The 21,785-nt window shown below is 43.1% G+C and overlaps 7 protein-coding genes across 7 annotated transcripts; 3 read left to right on the top strand and 4 right to left on the bottom strand.

The window, feature by feature from the left end:
- Nucleotides 1-4: 4 nt before the first annotated feature.
- V1512DRAFT_262859 (uncharacterized protein) lies at nucleotides 5-3,456 on the bottom strand. Its single transcript, XM_066916378.1, has 3 exons — nucleotides 1,801-3,456; nucleotides 1,600-1,755; nucleotides 5-1,553 (listed from the first exon to the last, which is right to left on the bottom strand). Exons 1-3 carry the CDS (start codon nucleotides 3,148-3,150, stop codon nucleotides 138-140), a joined length of 2,922 nt encoding a protein of 973 aa, XP_066771719.1. The 5' UTR covers nucleotides 3,151-3,456; the 3' UTR covers nucleotides 5-137.
- Nucleotides 3,457-4,292: 836 nt separating this feature from the next.
- Nucleotides 4,293-5,777, top strand: V1512DRAFT_207290 (major facilitator superfamily domain-containing protein; the record flags this gene model as incomplete). Its single annotated transcript, XM_066913399.1, has 2 exons — nucleotides 4,293-4,563; nucleotides 4,609-5,777. The coding sequence occupies 2 exons, from the start codon at nucleotides 4,293-4,295 to the stop codon at nucleotides 5,775-5,777; spliced, it is 1,440 nt and encodes a 479-aa protein (XP_066771718.1).
- A 3,642-nt stretch (nucleotides 5,778-9,419) lies between these two features.
- V1512DRAFT_207610 (major facilitator superfamily domain-containing protein) lies at nucleotides 9,420-10,913 on the top strand (the record flags this gene model as incomplete). The annotated part of the gene is made up of 5 exons (XM_066913412.1): nucleotides 9,420-9,704; nucleotides 9,747-9,865; nucleotides 9,908-10,029; nucleotides 10,074-10,652; nucleotides 10,717-10,913. 5 exons carry the CDS (start codon nucleotides 9,420-9,422, stop codon nucleotides 10,911-10,913), a joined length of 1,302 nt encoding a protein of 433 aa, XP_066771717.1.
- Nucleotides 10,914-12,805: 1,892 nt separating this feature from the next.
- V1512DRAFT_262847 (Homeodomain-like protein) lies at nucleotides 12,806-13,967 on the top strand. The gene has a single exon (XM_066916377.1). It carries the CDS (start codon nucleotides 12,889-12,891, stop codon nucleotides 13,828-13,830), a length of 942 nt encoding a protein of 313 aa, XP_066771716.1. The 5' UTR covers nucleotides 12,806-12,888; the 3' UTR covers nucleotides 13,831-13,967.
- A 16-nt stretch (nucleotides 13,968-13,983) lies between these two features.
- V1512DRAFT_262845 (histidine kinase-like ATPase) lies at nucleotides 13,984-16,254 on the bottom strand. Its single transcript, XM_066916376.1, has 2 exons — nucleotides 15,639-16,254; nucleotides 13,984-15,595 (listed from the first exon to the last, which is right to left on the bottom strand). Exons 1-2 carry the CDS (start codon nucleotides 16,049-16,051, stop codon nucleotides 14,263-14,265), a joined length of 1,746 nt encoding a protein of 581 aa, XP_066771715.1. The 5' UTR covers nucleotides 16,052-16,254; the 3' UTR covers nucleotides 13,984-14,262.
- On the bottom strand, nucleotides 16,232-17,689 carry V1512DRAFT_207322 (major facilitator superfamily domain-containing protein; the record flags this gene model as incomplete). The annotated part of the gene is made up of 2 exons (XM_066913401.1): nucleotides 16,232-17,071; nucleotides 17,120-17,689. The coding sequence occupies 2 exons, from the start codon at nucleotides 17,687-17,689 to the stop codon at nucleotides 16,232-16,234; spliced, it is 1,410 nt and encodes a 469-aa protein (XP_066771714.1).
- A 1,338-nt stretch (nucleotides 17,690-19,027) lies between these two features.
- On the bottom strand, nucleotides 19,028-21,768 carry V1512DRAFT_225264 (XFP N-terminal domain-containing protein). The gene is made up of 3 exons (XM_066913813.1): nucleotides 21,456-21,768; nucleotides 21,013-21,400; nucleotides 19,028-20,962 (listed from the first exon to the last, which is right to left on the bottom strand). The coding sequence occupies exons 1-3, from the start codon at nucleotides 21,685-21,687 to the stop codon at nucleotides 19,171-19,173; spliced, it is 2,412 nt and encodes an 803-aa protein (XP_066771713.1). The 5' UTR covers nucleotides 21,688-21,768; the 3' UTR covers nucleotides 19,028-19,170.
- Between the last annotated feature and the right edge of the window lie 17 nt (nucleotides 21,769-21,785).

Below are 21,785 nucleotides of genomic sequence, written 5' to 3'. Positions count from 1 at the left end.
GCCCTTCTAAACTACTTGTTTGTATTTCTCAATATATTACATAACAACCATTACATTATTAACAATATACCATATATAAAATACAACCTTTCACCGAATGAACACTACCGTTACAATTTAACAACAAAAACCTTAATCTACCGGCTATCAACCTCGTCGTCAACGCTGTCAATGTCATTTGAAACCTGCCGCTGTCGCGTACTTCTACCCTGATTCTGATCTTCGGTCGGCGGTACGAACGACCGCACAAACGCACCCGACAAAAGGGTTCCAAATGTACCTCCATTTCGAGACCGGGTCTTTGCCAATGAGTTGCGAAGCTCATCGTTCTCTTTTAGAGCTTCATCTAGTCGCTGGCGCGCCCCATCCCTGTCCCTGATCCGTGCCTCGCGCTCTGCCTTTAGCCGCTGTTCTAGCTCTTGTAACCGGATCATCCACTTTTCAGAAGAACCGGAATATAACGAACCTCCCATAGACCCATTAAGTTCTCCGGCGCCGTTAACTGATCCTTTGGCAGAAACAGTGTTGCTAAAATTCAGTTTTGCCTGCTGCAAAGCAGTATTTCGCTCTTGAGCTTCAGCCAGTCTTTTTTCAAGCGTCGACACCTTGGCATCGTACTCTGTAGCCTTCCGCGTCCATTCAGCTTTAGCGTCAGATCGGTCCATATGTTCCTGCTGCAAGTTCTCTAAATGGCGTTCAAGTTCTTGCATGGCTGACTCATATTCCTCAATCTGTTGATCAAACTGCTTCCGGCCACCGACCAGCCGGTTAGCTTCCTCTAACTGTTTCCGAAGATCCTGTGCTGCTGCTTCGGAGTCTTGTGCCCGCCGAGTGAGTTCATTCCATCGACTGCGTTCGCGTGCACTTTCTTCCTTAGACGCCTTCAGTTGTGCGGCAACATCGGCTTTGGACTTGGCAAGTTGAGTTTGCAAATCTTCAATCGTAGCATTCTGTTTAGAAATCTGATCTTCGTAATTGTTGACTGTATACTTCAGGTCTTCAGACTCTTTGTTAAACGCAGACATCAATCGCGTGAACGAATCAATCTCAGTCTGCAACTTGAGAAACTCTGCTTCTTTGGCCTTAACCAAATCAGATAACCGTGTCAGCTCTGCGTCAGCTTCTGTACTCAAAACTTCGTAGTCCTCCTGCCAAGTAATAATCTCTTCCTCCCGGGCCGCAGTCTCTTTCAACAGTTGGGCGACATCTGCTTCAAGCGACGTCTTGTCGTCTGCCAAGTTCTGAATCGTACCTTGCAAGTTCTCAATGACATCTTGTAAATCCGAATTCTCTTTGTTTAAAAGATCAACTTGCATCTTCCGCTCGCGTGCAACAAACTTAACTTCCGACACCTTTTCACACAGATCTGATACAATGCCGCCATGGTCCTCAGAACTTGTCACAATTGAGCGGCGAGACGTTGCAGAAGAAGACGATCGCACATGCAATCTTCTAAAGTCCTCAAGTTCGCGATAAACGCGCTCTTTCTCTAGATTTCCTGATTCAGCAAGATTGGTCTGCATAACCAGCTCTCTGCGCAAATCTCGGCTTTCCTGTTTTTGTTAACAAACCATTACGAACAATGTCCATAGAGCATACTTGGCGCAGTTTTGAAATCTGATTAGCAGCTTCTCGGTCTCCAACAGTAGAAGTACTTCGACGAACGTGAAGTAGTTCAGTCCTGAGATCTAACACTTCTTTCTGTGCCATTTCTCGGGCCTCTTGTTCTCTCTGTAAAAATTCTCTTAAAGTGGCCTAATACGGTCAGAATCGCTCATTAACTTCCGAACGCAAACATACAACTTCTCCTTCGAGCAAATCTTCAGCTGTAGTTGCTTTTTCCAAACTTGCTAGCTTGTTTTTATATCGAAGTTCTCGTCTCTCCATCTCATCAAGGTCTTGACGGTATTCCTGTTCACGAATTTTTAATTCGTCTGCCAATAGCCGAGTGTTCTCTAATTCTGCATTTAGTTTGTTTATGGTAGACAAGCAGTTTTCAAGCTCGTCGCGTAAAGATTCAATTTCATCTTCAAGACCTTGGCTCTCAACTTCCGCAGCTTCACTTCTTTGTTGCTGCTGATGCTCTCTTTGTGTCTCCGCGCTACGCAAACGGGCTTCCAGCTCAGCGATTTTCTTGTTGAGTTTTTTGATGTCGATGTTCAGACCAACATTAATACTCTTGAACTCAATGTTTTCGTTTCTCAGATCGCGCACACTGTCCTCTGATCGCTTGTCTAATTCCTCTTGTAAAATGTAAATTTTCAGTTGATAGCCCCAGTTATCCTTCTGAAGTTTGTCAATCAAAGCAGATTGCTCTTTAAGTGTCAAAGCGCTGCCTGTTGCATTCAAAGAAGCTTTAGACACAACCTGTGGTGTATTCATAGACGGCGCTTGATTTGGAGGTAATGACCGCTTAATTGCAAAATTCTTAACTGCTGAGTCCGAAACTGCCAAATCTTTAACGCGCGATGTTACTACTGTTTCTGAAAGATCAACGTTCCTCCGTCGGTCAGCCAATGGTGGGCGCTGCTTGATCGATACACTAGAAAGTGGCCGTGGTGTTTCTTCGATAGGCGGCAAAGATGTACTTTTTTTCATAAGCGGCGAAGAGTCTAGACTGACATCTTCCGGATCCTCAGCAATTCCATCTCCATACTGTAATACCCCATCTTCGCTCTCATCTTCATACTGTAGTTCCTCGTTTTCAACGTCATCTTCATACTGTTCAATCTCATTCTCATTGCGTGACAGGTCTTCATCGACCTCTTGTTCAAAGAGATCTTCCAATTCTAAACTATCATCCTGCAAACCCTGTTCTGGTAAAGGCGGTGTGTCAGGGGTAGCAATCTGTGGAGATCGCGAAAATTGATCCGCGGCTGGTGCTGAGTCCTGAATTATAGTCTGCGAAGGTGAGGGTGCGTCAATCAGTAATGAACCTGTGAAAGATGGTTCAACAGAAGGCAACGAGATATTCAAGTCATATGCAGACACAGATGCAACACTATTTGGGTTAATCAATCCAAACGCATGTTCAACTGATAAAGACGAGAGATCCTCCTGATCTAATTCTGGAGAAATTGAACCAATGCTACCAATGAGCACACCGTCAGCTATATCTGACTCACGTATTTGAGAGATATCGTCGCACATGTCATGATATTTGAGTTGACAAAATGTTGTGGTGGGGTTTGAAAATTGATTTGGTCGTGATTTTCTTTGTTTACCCGTTTCGAGTCCATAACATCACCACACGCGCCAGTCTACAAAACCCTTATACTGTATATAATCATTTAGTACTAGCAAGACCTTTAGTTGTTTGCTTACTTTAATACACCCTAACCCATATTTACATTATATGATAGTCACCTTTCAACTTTAGATGATCGTAGCAAATAAAAGTCGGTTCGGTTCACTCAAAAGAACATGACTTTATCTTATCTAATAATTACAAGAAATAGCTAGTTACATCTGCACCGTTTCAATCAATAAACGCGTGATAAGTTAGTATACTTGGGGATGACGTGTTGTTTGAGCACAAACCCACGCCAATTTCACTCCACTCAATCGCCGACGGGATTCGAGATATGTTTCGTCTGGATCGGTCACACGAGTTTTTTTTACCCTGACTATCATTCAAGGACTTGCTTGACCGTTTAGTGGTCATGTTCTAAGTGAATTTCTGATAGATCAAAGAAAAGGTTAATCACCATTTAGCTTAAAATGGCACGTTAGGGATTGTAAACATATTAAAATGTCACATGTGATCTTTCCGACGATCATGAAGTCAGATATTCTACTCACAGCAAATCGTCTGAAATTGTTTTACGCAATACAGGAGACTGTAACGCAACCCGCCGTCGGGCAAAAGATGGGTGGTGCGGCGCCGACGGATCCCGCAGGGTCCTCCTCCATCTATCTCCCCGAAGGCATGGCGCCGTGGGCCTCCGCACTCACTTTTGTTAAAAAGAGTACGCAAGATGCATACGCAATTGCAATTACGTTTTCATTAGTCTGGAATGCACGGTCTGTCTATGATTGTCTGCGATTTGCGGATGTCACTGATATTAACCCCTGATTGTGAATAATTGACGATCTAGTCCAATTTTCTGAATGTTATCATTAGAGGAAAAATTGGAATTGAGCACTGTTGCAATTAAATGCATACGTAATTGCGATGGGAGCGAGCTAGATCGTCTTTCTGTCAGCTCATTTGCTAAACATGATATTGATCTATATAACTTCTATATTCTGCTACTGTCTATTACTGCACCGCAATGAGTTCCTACATCACGATGCCTTCAAAAGCTTCTCTTCGTCTATCCCGCACCTATTCTCTCGAGTCCATATCTGGAACGTTCAGTCGGTATACTTCGGCCACGCTGCACTCAAGCATTTCTGCACAGGAAACCTACGCAGATGAGAACTCTTTCCTTTCCGAAGACTTGAATGGTGCAGATGATAAGACCATTGGTCGATTGTCCCGCCCTGGATCTCTATACAATACTTTTGAACTTGCTTGTGAAAAAGTTCCAGAACCACCATTGCCGGATGTTGGATTGCGTCGTGAGTAGTTAACTGGATTTTAGTGATTTCTTCTAATAACCAAAGCTTGGCTAGCCGTTTTGGGTGGATTTTGCGCTCAGTTTTGTGCATTCGGTGTGATGAACACCATTGGACTGTTTATTACACATTACGAAGCAAATCAGTTATCTCACATGAGTTCATCGAGTATTTCTTGGATTGGGTCAATTCAATCTGGCGTGTTTGCCTTTGCTGGTGTGATTTGTGGTCGTCTCAATGACATGTATGGTCCTTTGTATCTGACGATTGCTGGCTGTGTACTTCTCACTGTCGGCTTTGCAACTATTGCGCTTTGCACCGAATACTATCAGTTCATCCTTGCGCAAGGATTCTGTGTATCATTGGGAGCAGCTGGTTTGTTTTATTCAACCACAGCTTCTGTATCAACATGGTTTGCTGCTCGTCGAGGGATTGCGTTGGGTGTCGCTGCGTCAGGTGCATCTATTGGAGGCATAGTTTTGTCTTTTTTGTTTAACGGAATGGTAAACCGGGTATCGTTTGCTGCTGCCGTGTACGCTATGGCGGGTGTGCTGTGCTTCTTTTCAATCATCAGCGTCGCCTCCACTGCTTCACGGCTGAAACCTACTGGTAGACAGCCGGTTCGGTTTTTCCATTCCTATATTCGGCCATTTTACGAAATTGAATTTTCATTGTTTACACTCTGTATGTTCTTCATTTACCTTAGCATTTTCGTGCCAATGGCATTTTTTGCCTCCGCAGCGCTTGCAGAAGGCCTGGGTGTTACTGTTGCGTCTCAATTGATTGCTTACTTGAACGTTGGTTCTTTTTTCGGTCGCATCTTTGTTGGTGTTCTTGCTGACCGGATAAACAAAATCTCTCTTTTTTTTGTGGTCACACTTGGCGCCGGTCTTGTTTCGTGCCCGTCCTGGTATTTGAGTCATACAAAGGCGAGCTTAACTGCGGTATGCGTTCTTTATGGTTTTTTCTCTGGTGGCATCCTTGCCTTGTTTGCAACTGTGATTGCTGGTCTGTCTCCAGTGCGAGAGATTGGCACACGGGTGGGAACCGTCAGCGGCACAATCTCTGTTGCAACTTTGATCGCACTTCCAATCGCAGGTGCGATCACCGGGAACAGTGCAGGATTTGGTGGCATGAAAATCTACTCCGGTGTCTTTTTGATTGCCGGCGCTTTGGTCGCTCTAGGAGTAAAGGTTAAAGTGGACAGAAAACATTGAGTTTGAAGTGTGTTATTATCATTTGCATTGTGAACGGGTCTTTTATGTGTTTACGACTTGTTTTGTGTGGGAGTTTATGGTTTTAATTAATATAGACACTAGCTGTATAATTCATATTATTAAATTTCAACATTGTCGCGTTTGTAGAAATTTTCGTCGTTGTTTCAGTTCCACATCTCACAACTCCTGTCTTATCCGATTTAGTAGCTTTAGTTTGGATTCCCGTCTTTCAAGATTGTATTAATTATTTGTTTAACATCGCTGTGGATCAATTCAAACTCTCGTGGTGGCTTGCTCTTGCTTTGCCATTTAACTTATTAAATTTCGCAATATTCTAATATTTATCTCTACAACTAGCAACTGGCTATTTTGACTTCTATTACATTACAAAACTATATACAACCAATTACAGCAATTACATACTCTACATGAAAATTCATAAAATGCGTAGTATCAATACAGATATTTAGCAAATTTAGTGGTTCAAATCCAACAAAACAGATAGATATATTGTAAATATTCACAGTGATACGCCATTTCAAAGAAATGGAGTTTCTTAAAGTAGTAGGTCGGCATGAAATAACGCAACTTTAGTATACCAAAAAGTTTATCAAACTATTCAGACGTGAGCAAAAAACAGGAGAGGAATTCTTCAGGTTTCGTTTTCGTGGCAACGAGTGCCGGGCAAAGACAGCAATGTCGACGAAGTGTACAAAAATCCGCTTGTTTAACCGCATCCAGATAAGGCAGACAGTAGATTTTTTCTATTCGAAACAAATGCCACATATCGCTATAAACTAAATAATGAAAAACTTTGATGTCCAATGCAAGACACTTGACTGACACGATGTCTATTGATATGGCAAGATAATGCTGCTCTGCTATTGATTCCGGGAAACATAAAAAGACAAATTGGTGTAACATAAGTAATAACAGGTTAAGCTGCACTTGCATGTCATTCAAAGCTCAAGCAGACATTGAACCAGCCAGCGCGGTCCATAGTATGCAAATATAAGCCAATGAAGACTGCATACAGATGAGCCTCGCATGACGCGGCGAATCATACCCTACACTCTCACTTTTCACCTTACAATTCGCATTTTTCTCCGTGAGATTTGCGTAATATGAAGCAGTGTCATATAATTAATAGAAAGATTGGCTTTCAAAAGTCGATTCAGTTTGTGGCGAACAATATTAATAGAAAATAAAAACAACCTTTAAGGCGTACGGAATTCGCCCGTGCTAACATTGAATCCTAATGCCTGTTCTCCACGATGTATACTGATGAGCACGACAACTACTTTTAGTGACACCCATTAGCTATAAATAGAAATGATTAGCACAAGAGTCAACCAATTCCTCTTTAGGAGGTTTTCAAGTATTAGCAGCCACAAGCTACAATCGATAACTATGGCACACCTAAACTTGAATCTCTTGTGACAGAAACTATATTTTTCAGACTCGCCTAATGCAAAAAAGCGCTTCAATCCCTGCGGAAGGTAACGCAGGCCAGCAGATGACAGTCATATACTGCTGGCATACCCAGACGGCTGAGCCATTTTGTGACATATAAACGCGTTGGTATCAATGTGTTGTGTACTAATCTAGCCGTTAGTGTTCTATCATCACTTTGTCGAACAGATCGTAGACGTTTAATGTATGTGTGCAAATATTTGTTCATATATTCTCAAAAATGGTTTCGGTGCGTTACGGGTTGGTAGATAAGTAACGCAGTGAAGTTTGTCCATAGACTTAAGAAGCTGAGATCAGCAATGTAATTGAATCAAGCGCTAGATTACATCAGCCATCAAATGGACACAGCGTATTGTGAAAAGCAGCTTTCAGTCAAGCTACAGGGTTTAATCAGTCGGCTTATCAAAACAGTACAAAATCAGAATAGGCGTTGACGACTATGCAGATTTAGAAACAAAGACATCCAATTCCGGTCACTGGCATCTGAATTCAACCAGACAAGCATCTGTCTTGTCAGTTGCAACCGTTCGCTTGAATGCAACAAAGCGGCTAAAACATTGTTAAAAATTTTTAAACCTTAGTTAGTGAATAACATGCTCTCCGCCTATCAGTTTTGCGAAAAAGCGAAAGTTGTAGCTGAAATCGTCACATGAATGTCAATAATCCCACAACTGCACATAAACTTTGAGCTGTTTTCTGAAAGTATTTTGATATGCATTTGAATTTTTTCCCAATGAAATTTGTTGTCGGCTTTACAGTGCAAAAACCACCGTTCTTCTGACTTCGCGCTAACAGGCGCCTTTGCGACTGTTTTTTTCTGCTCGACCCACTTTTTCTGGGATGGAGATCGTTGAAAGTAACGTCTGTTACGAAACATCTGCAAGTCATTGCTTGAGTCGTTGAGCAAGCAATTAGTCAATTTAAATTTGGATGTAGATTTAGTAGATATGTGTTACCATAGCATGTGCACTACAACAGGCTCAAAATAGCCAAAATCATGACTAGTTAAACGGCCAATAATTTAAGACTGCAAGCGTAGATTTTCCAGTTTGAACATGGCCGAACTGGTTACTTTAGAAGTTGACCATCAATTGAATTCCGCCATTATCGTTGGACGTACGACCTTATAATCAGGCCTCTACCTCGGTTCTCCAACCCGCAAACAGAGACGCTGAGGTAGGGCAGATTCGGACAATGTACTTCTGCTACTGCAAATCGTCCAGACAATTGAAAAAAAATTCTCGACACTCCTCCATATGTCAACGTTTAATTTCTCCATCACTCACAAGTCCTCATTAGCTTTATTATCATGATGCCCACCCACGGTCCGAATCTGAATCGCACAACTTTCGCAAAACAATAATGCTTACTATTCGATTCGTTAATCCGTTGATTAGTAGCAGTAGACGACACGAATCATTCATCAAGGGCTGAACAATCTATTGAATGGTTCGGATGCCGCAATAATGCTGTACAAAGGAACAGAAGCTGTTAAATGAGCTGGTAGGCGAGAAACTGAAGAGGTAACTGTCAGGCTAGAATGCGCACGTGCTAGCTAGCGCACACAAAGTCCGACATTGTGATTAAAATTCAGGGTTTTGCTCAAAGTCAAGTCTTTTTAATGTTGCAGTTGTCTCAGACTGGCTCTTTCGCTAAAGCATTTGCCAAGCACCACACTTCAACGTATGGTGGAAACACAGGGGTTGTTTTTACTGGCTAAAATATAATAAATGTGGCAAAAGAAACAAAAGTAGATTATTATTCACGCAAAAGACAAATTTTCTTTTTGGTTTGGTATCAAATGCGTTGATAAAGACCCAGAATAGCACATTACGTGTGTACAGTTAGTAATAACTATTATGGGGATGATAATACGGTCAGCGGAGTTATCGTTCAATGACAGTTGAGGCCATTCTTGGGATACCTGAGTTTGGACGTAATACGTAAACTCTCGTTCTCCAAAATTTGCCAGATCTGGATAAAGTCCACCGGAAATAGCAAATCAGGGTTAAAACTTTAACATTTGCTGACAATGACTGACCTGAAGACAATGACCGAAAGGCTAGTTGTGTCATAATGGACCAAGGCTAGCTGTGTCACTCAGTAGGCGGCCATAAGACTTAAAAAGACGCAAAAATGTTTCAAGGTGAATTAGATTGAGAAGCAGAGATGGAGAATACAGTCGATCTTGAAAAGACCGTGACCAAACTTGACACCGAGCCGACTGAAGCTCATGTGCAGAACAAGCACGAGCATGTGTTCACAGACGGCGGTGCAAAAGCTTGGCTGACTGTGTTTGGTGGGTTCTGTGCATTGTTTAGTACTTTTGGATGGTCGAACGCGATCGGCGTGTTTCAAGACTATTACGAGACCCATCAGCTTGCCCATTTGTCGTCGTCTACTATCGGTTGGATTGCGTCGTTGCAGCTATTTATCTTGTTTTTCTGTGGCATTGTAAGTACTCGGCACTGCTTGAAGGACTGGTGCTGATTGCAGATTGTCGGACGTTTGTTTGATGCCCTTGGGCCACACCTGCTGCTGCCTGTCGGCGCTGTGCTTGAAGTTCTAGGGTTAATGATGACTTCAATCTGCCATACATACGGCCAAATACTTGTGTAGGTTGAGTGGTTGCTCGCAAAGTTTAGCTGATGAAAAAGATGTCAAGGTCTAATTGCGCCTATTGGGGCTTCGTTGGTGTTTTATACTGCAGTCGCTTCTATACCGACGCATTTCCACAAGAAGCGAGGATTGGCGATGGGAATCGCTTCGAGCGGATCAAGTATGTGTATAGTAGAAGTATGCTGTGCAAGACTTACAAGTCAGGCCTTGGTGGTACAATTTTCCCAATCATGGTGTTGCGTTTGACACAACAGACCTCGTTTGGCTGGACCATGCGAGCGTGTGCGTTTTTGATTTTAGGATTGCTTACCATATCGTGCCTTACAATCACGTCGAATGCCAAACACTCTGGGTTCAATATGATCCGACCATCTGATCTCGTTCGTCATTTTGGTGACATTCATTTCAGTATCCTCGCGGCTGGGTTCACATTCACGTTTTGGGGTCTGTTCATTCCATTCGATTTCATCACCAGCAGCGCGCGACACTTCAATATTGACACTGACATGGCAACGTACCTGGTCTCAATTCTGAACGGCGTCAGCATTGTCTCACGGATATCGATGGGATTTGTTGCCGATAAGCTCGGACGGTACAATGTAAACACTGCCGGTATCACTCTTGCTGGAATAGTAGTGTTCGTATTATGGATGCCGAGTACCGGGCTCGCGCCGTATATTGTGTTTGCTGTCTTTTACGGGTTTTCATCCGGTACGTTCATTTCACTCGGACCAGCCTGTTGCGCGCAAATCTCAGAAGTGAAGGATATCGGTACTCGAGTGGGTATGTGTGACTTTTTATTTAGTACCAACGATTGTATAAAAAGTTTTAACAATGCGAAATATAGGACTTATGTTTGCTGTTGGAAGCATTGGATCGTTGACGGGTATTCCAATTTGTGGAGCCATTATTGGAGACGGAACCAGTCGCCAACGATGGCTGGGAACGATGGCGTTTGCTGGAGCAATGATTTTGATTGGCTCATTCTTTACTGGTCTTGGTCGGGTTAAGAAAGTTGGATTTGATCCGCGTAAGATTTTCTAGGAAAAAGCCGCAATGTAAGAGGCTCAGATTAAGGTAAAACGTTTTGCTATAATAAGGTACGCGACTAGATGACACAAAAACGAGATTTGAACCACAAATCATTTTGTTGTTCCTGACTTTGGAGATAAAAGCGATAGAGAATCCAAGGAGTTGAAATTCATTGTTTTTAGATAGCTGTCACGTTAATGAAATTAAAGTTTTTGTTTTGTTGAGATGGACAGTTTAAAAAATAACGGTATTTTGTGTCGAATTGACGTCGCACGCAGTACGCTGTGTGTTACCCTGAACTCATCCGGTGGTGTATTATTATATAAGTTGAAAGAACGAGTAAAGCAGGTAGAGAGGGAAGCAAAAAATGTGTGATTTGCCACAAGAAATAAAAGGTACGAGGGTCGATTAAATGTTATGAGAAACTCAGGATAGCAAAATTCATGGTGGAGAAATGATTCGTAACGGTTGTCGATCATTAGACAGGATAATAGAAAAGAGTTCCAAAACATCATACGTTTTTTAAGCGAAACAAAGAAAATGCCCACCCAACCGTGTGATGATATGCGGCTCAGATGTGCTAGCGTTCTATTTTTGCATGTTCCAAAACAGACACATTGAAATATAACGAGATACAATGTTCTGTTTTTATATTATATAGAGTAATGATAGTGCAGAATAAAAATACAAACGGAGATTTAACGGTTTCAACAAAATGACCATACTAAATTTCATATCGCAATTTGAACAGGAACCTCTTGTAAATTCGACCCTGAGCAAATCGTTGAAACAAGGTTCACAAATGATTCAGTTATAGGATATAAAGTTTGCTGTGCGCCGCCCGGTAAAGATACTTTAGGTACTAGTCATTGTGTCGATGCGTTATCCCAAACACGAGATGCCGACGCCGAAGTCGGTACTCTCTGATGTCCGACACAGATATGAATTGTAGTTCGCTTAAGACCTGGCAAAGTGACAGTTGACATGTTAATTAATATCGAATGCATATATGTCAAGAGAAGTTGAAAGAAAATAAATTAGGTATAGTTGCTTATGTTTATTATACCAAGCAACAACACAAAGAGCAGTCAACGATCTCCACGTTGCACATCAACGATGCAAGTTAACGACCGTCGATGAGATTTTGTAGGGCCGTAAGCTAAAGAGAGAGGAGGGGGAATGCGCGTAAACGGTTTGTCGATCATCGATTGTACTTATTTATGTGAGCCAATAGGACAAGGTTCCGGTGATGAATCTGTGAGTACATGCAAACCAACACTAGAACAGAAGACCGAAAACACCAAAAACATTTGCAAACTTAAAATACGTGGGCTTGAACCGTTTCCCGTCATGACCATTAAAACAAGGAATTTTGGCCTTGGAACGGAATGTCACATTTGATTTGCGTCGCTGCTTTAAGTCTAAAAACTGAGCTTTGACAATATTTGATCTTTAAACGGATCCAGCTTGGTATACAAAGAGCAGGTAAGAATGTAGCATGTGTCGACTAACTACCACATTATTATAGAAGTAAGTCAAGTATATATGTTATATATATATATACATATATACATAATTTACAATTTTTTTACTATGTTTTTATATTCTACATAATGTTATTGTAAATCACACTAAAAGTTTAGAGTGGCGAAATCAGGCCATCTCGCTTGTCAAGTGTTCGATTGTCAATTCTATGAGCCCATCTAGGTCTCTCTCTCTCTCTACTTTTTAGACTATGCGCTCGTCAAGTCGACATTACGCTAGCTATAAACTTAAATTTAGACTCTAAATAATACATTCGACACACTCGACTCTTCGATTGAACTTTGAATTGGTGTCCCAATCACACATTTCCCCAGACAGTTCACAATAAATAGACTCCTCTCGCGCCCTCGCGGAATTGCTTTCGAATAGAATAGTTAGAAGCATCAGTCATTGCAAACAAACAGTTTCAAAACAACTAATCTTAATAATCTATTCTTATACAATGAGCCATCGAAGAGGCCCATGGTCTTCGGCCGAAGACACTCGTCTAATTCAACTAATCAACGCTCATGGTCCTACCAACTGGGTTCGCATCTCTCAATTACTCTCAACGAGGACTGCAAAGCAATGTCGTGAACGATATCACCAGAATCTGAAGCCGTCTCTTAACCATGCACCAATCTCTGATGAGGAAGGATTGTTGATCGAACAATTGGTATCGCAGCTGGGCAAGAAATGGGCTGAAATCGCTCGTCACCTTTCTGGTCGATCTGACAACGCGGTTAAGAATTGGTGGAACGGAGGTGCTAATCGCCGACGCCGAGCCGGGTCAGATGACATTGAAGACACTGATGACGGTGGCAGAGACAACAGACGAAAGAAAATGCACTTGCCACCGCTGCAGCTTCATCAGCAGATGCAGCCACAACAGCAACAGCCCTACCGTCAGCGCACATATCTTCCGCCTCCTCCCCTTGACACACCGCCACTTGTGGCAGACACGGTCGATCATGGCGAGCTGGGTGAAGATCGATTTGCGTCTTCATCTGAAGACGATGATTATCTAAGACAATGCTCGGGTCCATATTACACTACCCACTCACGTCCTGCTTACTCTAATTTTGCTTACACTACAACAAATCTACCTCGATCTCCAATACCTTCACCACAATACAAACATTCACTTGAGGCTCAATACAAAGCTAGCCTGTCTGGTCTAATTGATGCGCCTCAATCTGTTCCAATGTCGATGTCAGCACTAAACCAATACCGAGTTGCGTCATTGTCTACTCCACAGTCTATGCCTGTTACAGTGCAGCACTTGCCAAACATCACCATGCAGATGCCAAATCAGATGTATTATATGCAGAATCCAATTGGGTCTGCCGTTGATGAACAGCGAACAAGAGCACAGCGAATGAATATTAACTCGCTTCTCATGTAATTTTAATAGTGTTAGTGTTAACATAGAGAGGAGGGAATTATGTATAGGAGTTCGAGTTGGTGTTTAAACTATAGTAAATTTTTGGTAAATACAAGGCGTTTTTTTTGGTGTATCATATATATATATATATATATATATATATATATATATTTCTTTTTTAATTTGTTAAATTAACTACATTTACCTGAATATTAGAAAACTGTATGGAATAGGGGGGGAAAAAAAAAAAAAAAAAAAATGGGATAATCTTTCGTTGTGTACTCGAATACGAGCAATAAAATAAAAACACGCGATTTATAGCACGCTCGACTCTTACATAAATTATCTCAGAGTCGAGCCGCGTGGCATCGGGTCGTCGTGTCGAAGCAAGCGCATCGTCTATCTCTCAACAAACGCTAAAAATGAGATCACCATACATTTAACCTTATCAATTCAGATCAAGCAAAAAACGTTTAGCTGACCATTGTCACTTGTCTTGACGCCCATTTTTGCGACTACTGAAGTAAGGTTATTATTGTCTTTACTTAGCTTAGTAATGACTTGTCTTATATCATCCTTGTCTATTTCGCGAATGGCATTAGGATACTGCTTGTAGTAAAACTCATCACATTGTTGAAACACGCGAAACATGTACAAGACTTGACTGATGCTCGATTCGCATTTTACACGTAATCGATACGTCTCGGTTCCAATCGGTATTGTGCCAAGTGAGCTGGAAATTGGAATATTATTGATCTTAGTCATAAATTCTCTCATTGAACGCTCTTTTGGTATAGTCACGAGTTGTTTCGTTTGTTTGCGGGGACTATTTTCCCGTGAAGATCTCGTGCCTGACGGTTGACCTATTGTCTTTAACGGCGTTGTTCGTAGCGATGAATTCATTTTTGCAACCATCCAAGGATTATTTAAAGTAACGTCAGTTCTGTAATCGGTTTTATCGGTCTCAATGTTATCGTCCTCAGCTTCTGCTTCACTTGTATCATCCGTATCTTCTTGTAAATCAGACTCATCATACATGGATCTCATCCACCCAGAGTCTTCTGTTTCATCATTTACATCTTCAATTGCGACTGGAATAATTTCTGGTTCGTCGGTTTCTTGTCTCATATTGTCAAGAATGGTTTCTTGCGGGTGAATGCTGCCGGCGATTGAGCTTGGCATATAAAATTCGGTCACAATTATTTCCCACTGCTGTAGCACCCAATCTTCACGATAAAGGAGCACGTCGTCTTTACCTGGTTCAATGTTGACGTCGTAAGATGGCTCGTCCGGAGTCGAAATGTTTAAATACACTAACCCTTTATGCTCCGATCTAACATTTTTAGACGTGATCTTTGCCAGCTTTTTGGCCGTCCCGAGCAAGTTTGCCAGAACGCGGTTGTCAATGACGTACACGGCTTGTTTAAGCTCGCTGTTGCCGGAATCAGACCCGCTTGAGCTAGGAAGTACGGCGGTAAATGTCCAGCCATCAACTGATTTCGTGATAAATTGTGAGTTGGTGGCAATTGTACGCCCTATATTTGCAATCACTGCTTCTTTCAATGATGATCCGCCATCGTAAAAAGTCACAGGCGCAACTGATTTCGGAATTTTAAACGTGACTCGCAAGTGTCGCCGTGACAACGCGTATGCAGTCAATAACTGTCTGATTTGTGCAGTGGTCTTCTTTGCTGCCTTGACGTAAATTAATTGACGAACTGGCAAATCGCTATATAGTTTCGTCGCAGTGACTGTCGTCCCCACACTAGCCGCAACATTTTTCCAACTAATCCGATTAGTCATTCTCCATTATCGCATACGCAACGTACTCTAATCTAACACCAGCCCGACTCACTGTCCAGGTCTGACCAACCGAATCGGTCGTACACCGTGTCGTGATCTCGACCGTCCCCGCAACCTGAACCAGACTACTGAGCGCTTCTCCGCGAAACCCTAAAGTCACGACTGAGTCCAGATCCTCAAGCCGCGTGATCTTCGACGTTGTGTGCGGCATACACATCATCTCGCGATCTGTCCCGTCTCGGACCCCGGACCCGTTGTCTTTGACCTGGATCCGCTCGCATGTGGTGTTATCAATCTCGACATTGATCTGTGTTGCGCCGCCGTCGATTGCATTGTCAATCAGCTCTTTTACAATCGAAACAGGAGACAGCAACGCCTGGCTAGACGTTAGTGTCCTGATGGTCTTGTCTGGCAGTAGCGCGATTGACATTTGTTGCATTTATTTATACGCGCCGTGTGACGCGCCATGCGACGCGCCGACGCGTTCTCCCAACTCTACAAACACCTTAGCTGACAGCTTTTAATTAGACAATCACAGAGCAAGCCAACACGCAGCGATAAATAGTATATCAATAATCAATTAACGTACAGTTATATTACAGTAACATAGTATACACAATTAGTAGGAGTAACGGAAATTGCGGTTTTCCATATCAGTCAAATCCAAAAATTCAGAGTATTCGACCTTGTCCAATTGAGCCATTTGCTGGTCGCGGCGCTTGTTTTGCCAGACGACAAGCTGGCGTAGCAAGACGCAGAGCACGACAAGAATAGACATAGTCGCGATCAGTGCGGCTTTTGCTGGGTGGTAGTTTGGCGCGTCGTGAGCCTTGAACATCTGCGGGCCAATAATGTTGCCGATGCAGAACGCCATCAAAGTCAGCGCGTTTCGCATGGTACGCTTGGTGTAACCGGCAGTGTTGGCAGCACCCCAAGAATAAATGATTGGCAACATAGCAGGGCAGAAGTTGAGAAGGTATACGCCAAACAGCTTGCCGACCTTGTAGTTGTCAGACAGTCCGAGCAGCAGACCGGCGCCAATGATGGACGGAATCGTGATGAAGGCAACCATCAGTGCACGCTCGCCGACAATAGCAACAACGTAAGTGGCAAACAATGTCGCGATAATTGATACTGCACCGGAAGGCATCTGGATGATTGTCGTGCGCTCGTTTGTGAATCCGAAAGTCGAGATAATGATGGACGAGAAATTGGAAACAGCACCGTTGTCGATCATACCCAGCACGGTAATCAAGAACAAAGGCCACGTCTGCTCGTCTTTGAACAGAAGCTCACGGACGTGAGACCACTTGAACTGCTTGTTCTCAACACCAGTCTGGTTCTGGCGGACATGTTCAATGGCAAGAACTTTCTCTTCTCTTGTCAAGAACGGGGCAGACATTGGGTTGTCGGGCAGGAAAATGGCAGTTAGAACACCGACGACGGCAGTCAAGCACCCCTTAACTTGTTAGCTCACATTCACCACATTCATTGACGCGGTACTTACCATGAACAAAAACAGAATCTGCCAGTTAGCAAGACGTGTAGAGTGAACATGCTGGAAACCGTAGGAAATAGCAGCACCGACAATCTGAGCAACGCCGATTTGCAAGTACCACAGTCCAGTTCGGCGAGATTGTTCAGGCTTGGTCCACCACATACCAGTGATGAGAACCAGTGACGGGGCAACACAAGCTTCTAGGATTCCAAGTAAAGTACGAACAACCATCAAAGGAGCATACGTGTGGCAAGCAGCATGGCACGCGACGACAGCACCCCACAGAGCAACGTTAATTCCAAGATACTTTCCAATAGGGAAACGCTGCATGAAGTACGACGTGATCGGCTCAGACGCGATATATCCAACGTAGAAAATAGTTCCCAAGTTTGCAAACTCTCCTGGGGTAAGGTTCTTTCGAATACCCATGACAGCCGCGTAGTTGAGCAAGGTCTTGTCAAGGTACTGCAAAAAGTAGATACAGCACAGAATAGGCATCAATCTCAAGTCAAGTTTCCATCTCAGTTTGTTCTCGTTCACGGTAGACGTGTCGATGTTATCGTTGCGAGCGTCAATCATAAACTGCAGAGCCTGGTCAGGCTTCTCAACCACAGTAGTCACACGAGCAGCCTCAGCGACTGGCTCGATGTCGCTGCTTTCAGAGATTTTTTCAGGTGTAGTAGACATGTTGTGTATCACAGAAGACTTACGTCACAACAAAGGACAAGGCAAAGAGCAGGCCAGGGTCTTTTTAAGCCTGAGTGGAGGAGGCGCATCGGCAATTCAGCCGCGTCATGTCAAGTCTATCTACACAAATCCAACCTGAGTGATTGATACGCCGAGGAGGTGAGTACTGTAGCGTTCACTCCGCCTCTAATTGATTGGGCGATAACAATCATAATCGCGCCGGCGAGACCACGCCACCTACGGTAGTGGCTTATTATTAGAAAGAACACAAATCTAATAATCCTCTTTCCTCTTTAGTTCGATATTTAACTTGTTGAACTCGAAGTTCCGGAGCTTTTCCGGAGTAAGTTTAACCAAACTGTGCCAAGCACAGGGTCGGTGCGTTTGCGCCTCCCAAAACGCTTCTCAGCCTCTGCCACTTCCACTTTATTGAGCTTTAGGATCGTAAGCTCCAGAAAAAAAGTGAGATGAATTTTATGTGCATGCGAAAGTATTCGGATTATGTTTTAAGAAGGTAATGATTGAACTTGATTCAGATATTGTCTCAAGTAAATGCCGACCAGCGAATGCCGTTATCAAACAAATAACTGTCGCTTGGCCGAGACAAGTTGCAAAGCAAAAAAAGCAAATTCTTATTATTATTAAACTTGGTATTATTAACCTCCCAACTGCTCCATAGGGAATCACCCCTTACGGAAAGCGAAACGTTTGGATTTGTCATCGTTTGCTAATCAGTTTTTTTATTTTTCATTTCCGTATTGTGTGGTTTTAATCTAATATATTTTGTGCTTTGTATAATACATCAGAAGAATTCACACTAGTTAGAAGATGTTCCTTTCGTTTAGTACCATATAAAGAATCGTACAACTAATGAACCAAAACAATCAGCGATTCGTGCTTGTTCGATTCTAAATCATGTCAATCGTAACGCCACTTGAATTGACGCCTTTTTTCTTTGCCTTGTAAGCCTCTCTCGAAGCTCGGACACTGCCAAGAGCAAAAATCCACCAACGCGTGACCGTAATTTTGTTTTAAATCGCTACTTTCCGTCTTTATACTAGACGCCACCAGAGCCCTTTGCGACTTCGTTGCCGTTTAGAAGAAGATCCTATGCCACTGTCACTTTTGTGACTGTTCCAGGGTACATTAATGATTTAATTAATCTGGATGGGATCAAGACACACCTACCATTTCATTTTACAGCCACTAACCATTTTTACTACATCTATGTTCATCATTGAGACCAACTCTTATTAATACAAATACAAAATAAAATAAAACTGAAAAATGAAGAACATCCAAAACCAGCAAAAAACGATTTTATCTCACTTTAATTTCCGGGGCAATCAAATTCCGAAAATTTACTCTCCAGTTTAAAACGTAGGAGTATCGTAAACGTCCTCAGGATCGTGACCGAACTCCTTCACGTAATCCTGATGCTTGCTACGCAAGTGCTGCAACTCTGAAATCAGCAAATGTGATTCAAGTTGGACCAACTTGTTGCTTTTGGCTGCACCCTCAATGGCCTTGCATGCAACAGACCATCTGTCGGTCCGGTTCAAAACCATCATTGACAGTGGAGTGGTGGTAGTACCTTCCTCATCGTATCCTGAAATAGTAACACGATCCAGGTTAGGGCAGCCAAACAGTAATCCTTTAAGCTCAGTCGGGTAACCGTGGTAGTTGAAGTGAACTGGCTTGTCAAGTGTGAACAACGACGCAAATCCTTCGTCAGTCAATGCGTGAGGATGTCCACCCTCAGGCTGCAAAATCATCAAATCAGTCACGTTAACAACACGGACTCGAAGATGTGGCATCATCTTTTTCAACAAAGAAGCGGCAGCGATAACCTCAAAGGTAACCTCCACACCAATACCAGCCAACACAACATCGGGATCAACACCACCGTCGGTAGAAGCAAACTTCCAAACCGACGCACCAGCAACACAATGAGCTTCAGCCTCTTCAGCAGACAAGTAGACTGGAGTAGGAGCCTTGGAACCAACCATCAAATTCACGTAGTTCTTTGAACGCAAGCAGTGCTGAATAGTGCACAAGAAGCAGTTGGCATCCGGTGGCAAGTAAATTCTAGCTGCCTGTGACTTGACTTTAACAACGGTGCCAATAAAGGCAGGGTTTTGATGAGAAAAACCATTATGCTCCTGTCGAGTCCAGGTCGAGGTTTCAATGTAGTTAAGCGAGCCAATGTCACGTCTCCACTTGGTCTCCTTAGCCATTTTCATAAACTTAGCGTACTGAACCATCATAGTGGCAATGATTCCCAAAAACGCTTCGTAAGACGGGAAAATACCGACACGACCAGTCAAAGTATATCCCTGCATCCAGCCCTGGCAACAATGCTCAGACAAAATCTCAGTGACACGACCACCCTTGGCTCGAGTCTCCGGATCCCACTGGAAATCACGAGTAGTATGCTTAAAAACAGCGTCAAGCTTGTTGGAAACCAACTCATCAGGCGAAAACAATCTGACGTTCTTTGGGTTGTGCTCCAATGCAAGATCAATGTATTCACCGACAGCGGTCATAGCACTGTACTGAGTACCGACCTTCTTGGCCAATGGCTTCCAGTCGGGAAGATCAAGAGAAGTGTATCCATTGTATGTCTCTTTTACCTGGCCCATACGCTTTGAAGGAACCTTAGGAATCAAGCTTAAAATCTCATCAACAGGCCTGCCCTCTGCGGTCAAAAGAGATTTGACGTCGTAGGACTCAAGCCACTCCTGAAGAAGCTTAAACTGATTCATATCAGTCTTAGCACCAGGGAGAGGAACCTGATGAGAGTGGAACGAACCCTCGATTGGAACACCGTCCAATTCTTTTGGCCCAGAAAAACCCTTGGGTGTTCTCAGAACAAGCATAGGCCACCTAGGCTTAATGATAGGAGTACCAGATCTGGCGGCAGTCTGAATGTTCTTAATCTCGGCAACAGCCCAGTCAAGAGCACAAGCAAGATCGTCATTGATGTTCGCGAAATCCTCAACAATTCTGACCTGGTATCCATAACCAGAGTAAAGAGCAATCAGTTCCTTGTCATCGTTTGTACCTGGGATGGTACGCTCACTGATCTTGAAACCGTTTGCGTGAAGAATTGGGATAACAGCTCCAGATTCAGCAGGATCAACGTATTTATGTGAATTCCATGCACTATATAACGTCAACACCAATTGATAAAGTTAAGGAAAGTGGAAACATACGCAGCAAGAGGACCAGATTCGGATTCACCGTCACCAACGACACAGCAGACAATCAAGTCGGGCTTATCCATGATGGCACCATAAGAAACAGCGAGTGAATAACCGAGCTCACCACCTTCATGGATAGATCCGGGAACCTCAGCGTTGATGTGAGAAGGAAAACCACCTGGCCATGAGAACGATCTGATGAGCTTCTCAAGACCAGCCTTGTCACGAGTATAATCGGGAATGAAGGGAGCAATCGAGTCTTCAATCCACAGATCGGCCAAAATAGCAGGAGCACCGTGGCCGGGACCAACGACATAGATCATATCAAGATCATTCTTGACAATTAGTCTGTTGAGATGCGAATAGACCAAGGTAAGACCAGGGCAAGTACCAAAATGTCCTAAATTGTTAGATTCTGCTGACTGATGTCATCATACATATTCGATCACACATACCTAGTAGACGGAACTTGATATCATCCTGAGTCAAAGGTTTCTCGAGCAATTGATCCGATTTCAAGAAGATCATTGCCGAAGCGATGTAATTCCCAAGACTTTGGTACTTGACCAAAGCCATCTTCTCTGCCTGGGGTAGATAGCCCTTGTAAGGCAATGAAACACCCAGATCAAGGACACTATCGGGAAGAAGTGATGGATCTGGAGAGGGATTGGCAATCTCTTTATCCATTATCGAGCAATTAATTTGTAGTTTGATTTGTTATTGTTTGTGTATTAACAATGATGAGAAGAAGAAAAAGAAAAAAGGAAAACTGCGATGGTGGGTGG

This window comes from Lipomyces arxii, assembly GCF_038497795.1.
Source record: "Lipomyces arxii strain Phaff 12-163 unplaced genomic scaffold V1512scaffold_7, whole genome shotgun sequence".
NCBI classification, from domain to species: Eukaryota; Fungi; Ascomycota; class Lipomycetes; order Lipomycetales; family Lipomycetaceae; genus Lipomyces; species Lipomyces arxii.
This window is presented reverse-complemented; position numbering and strand designations above follow the sequence as displayed.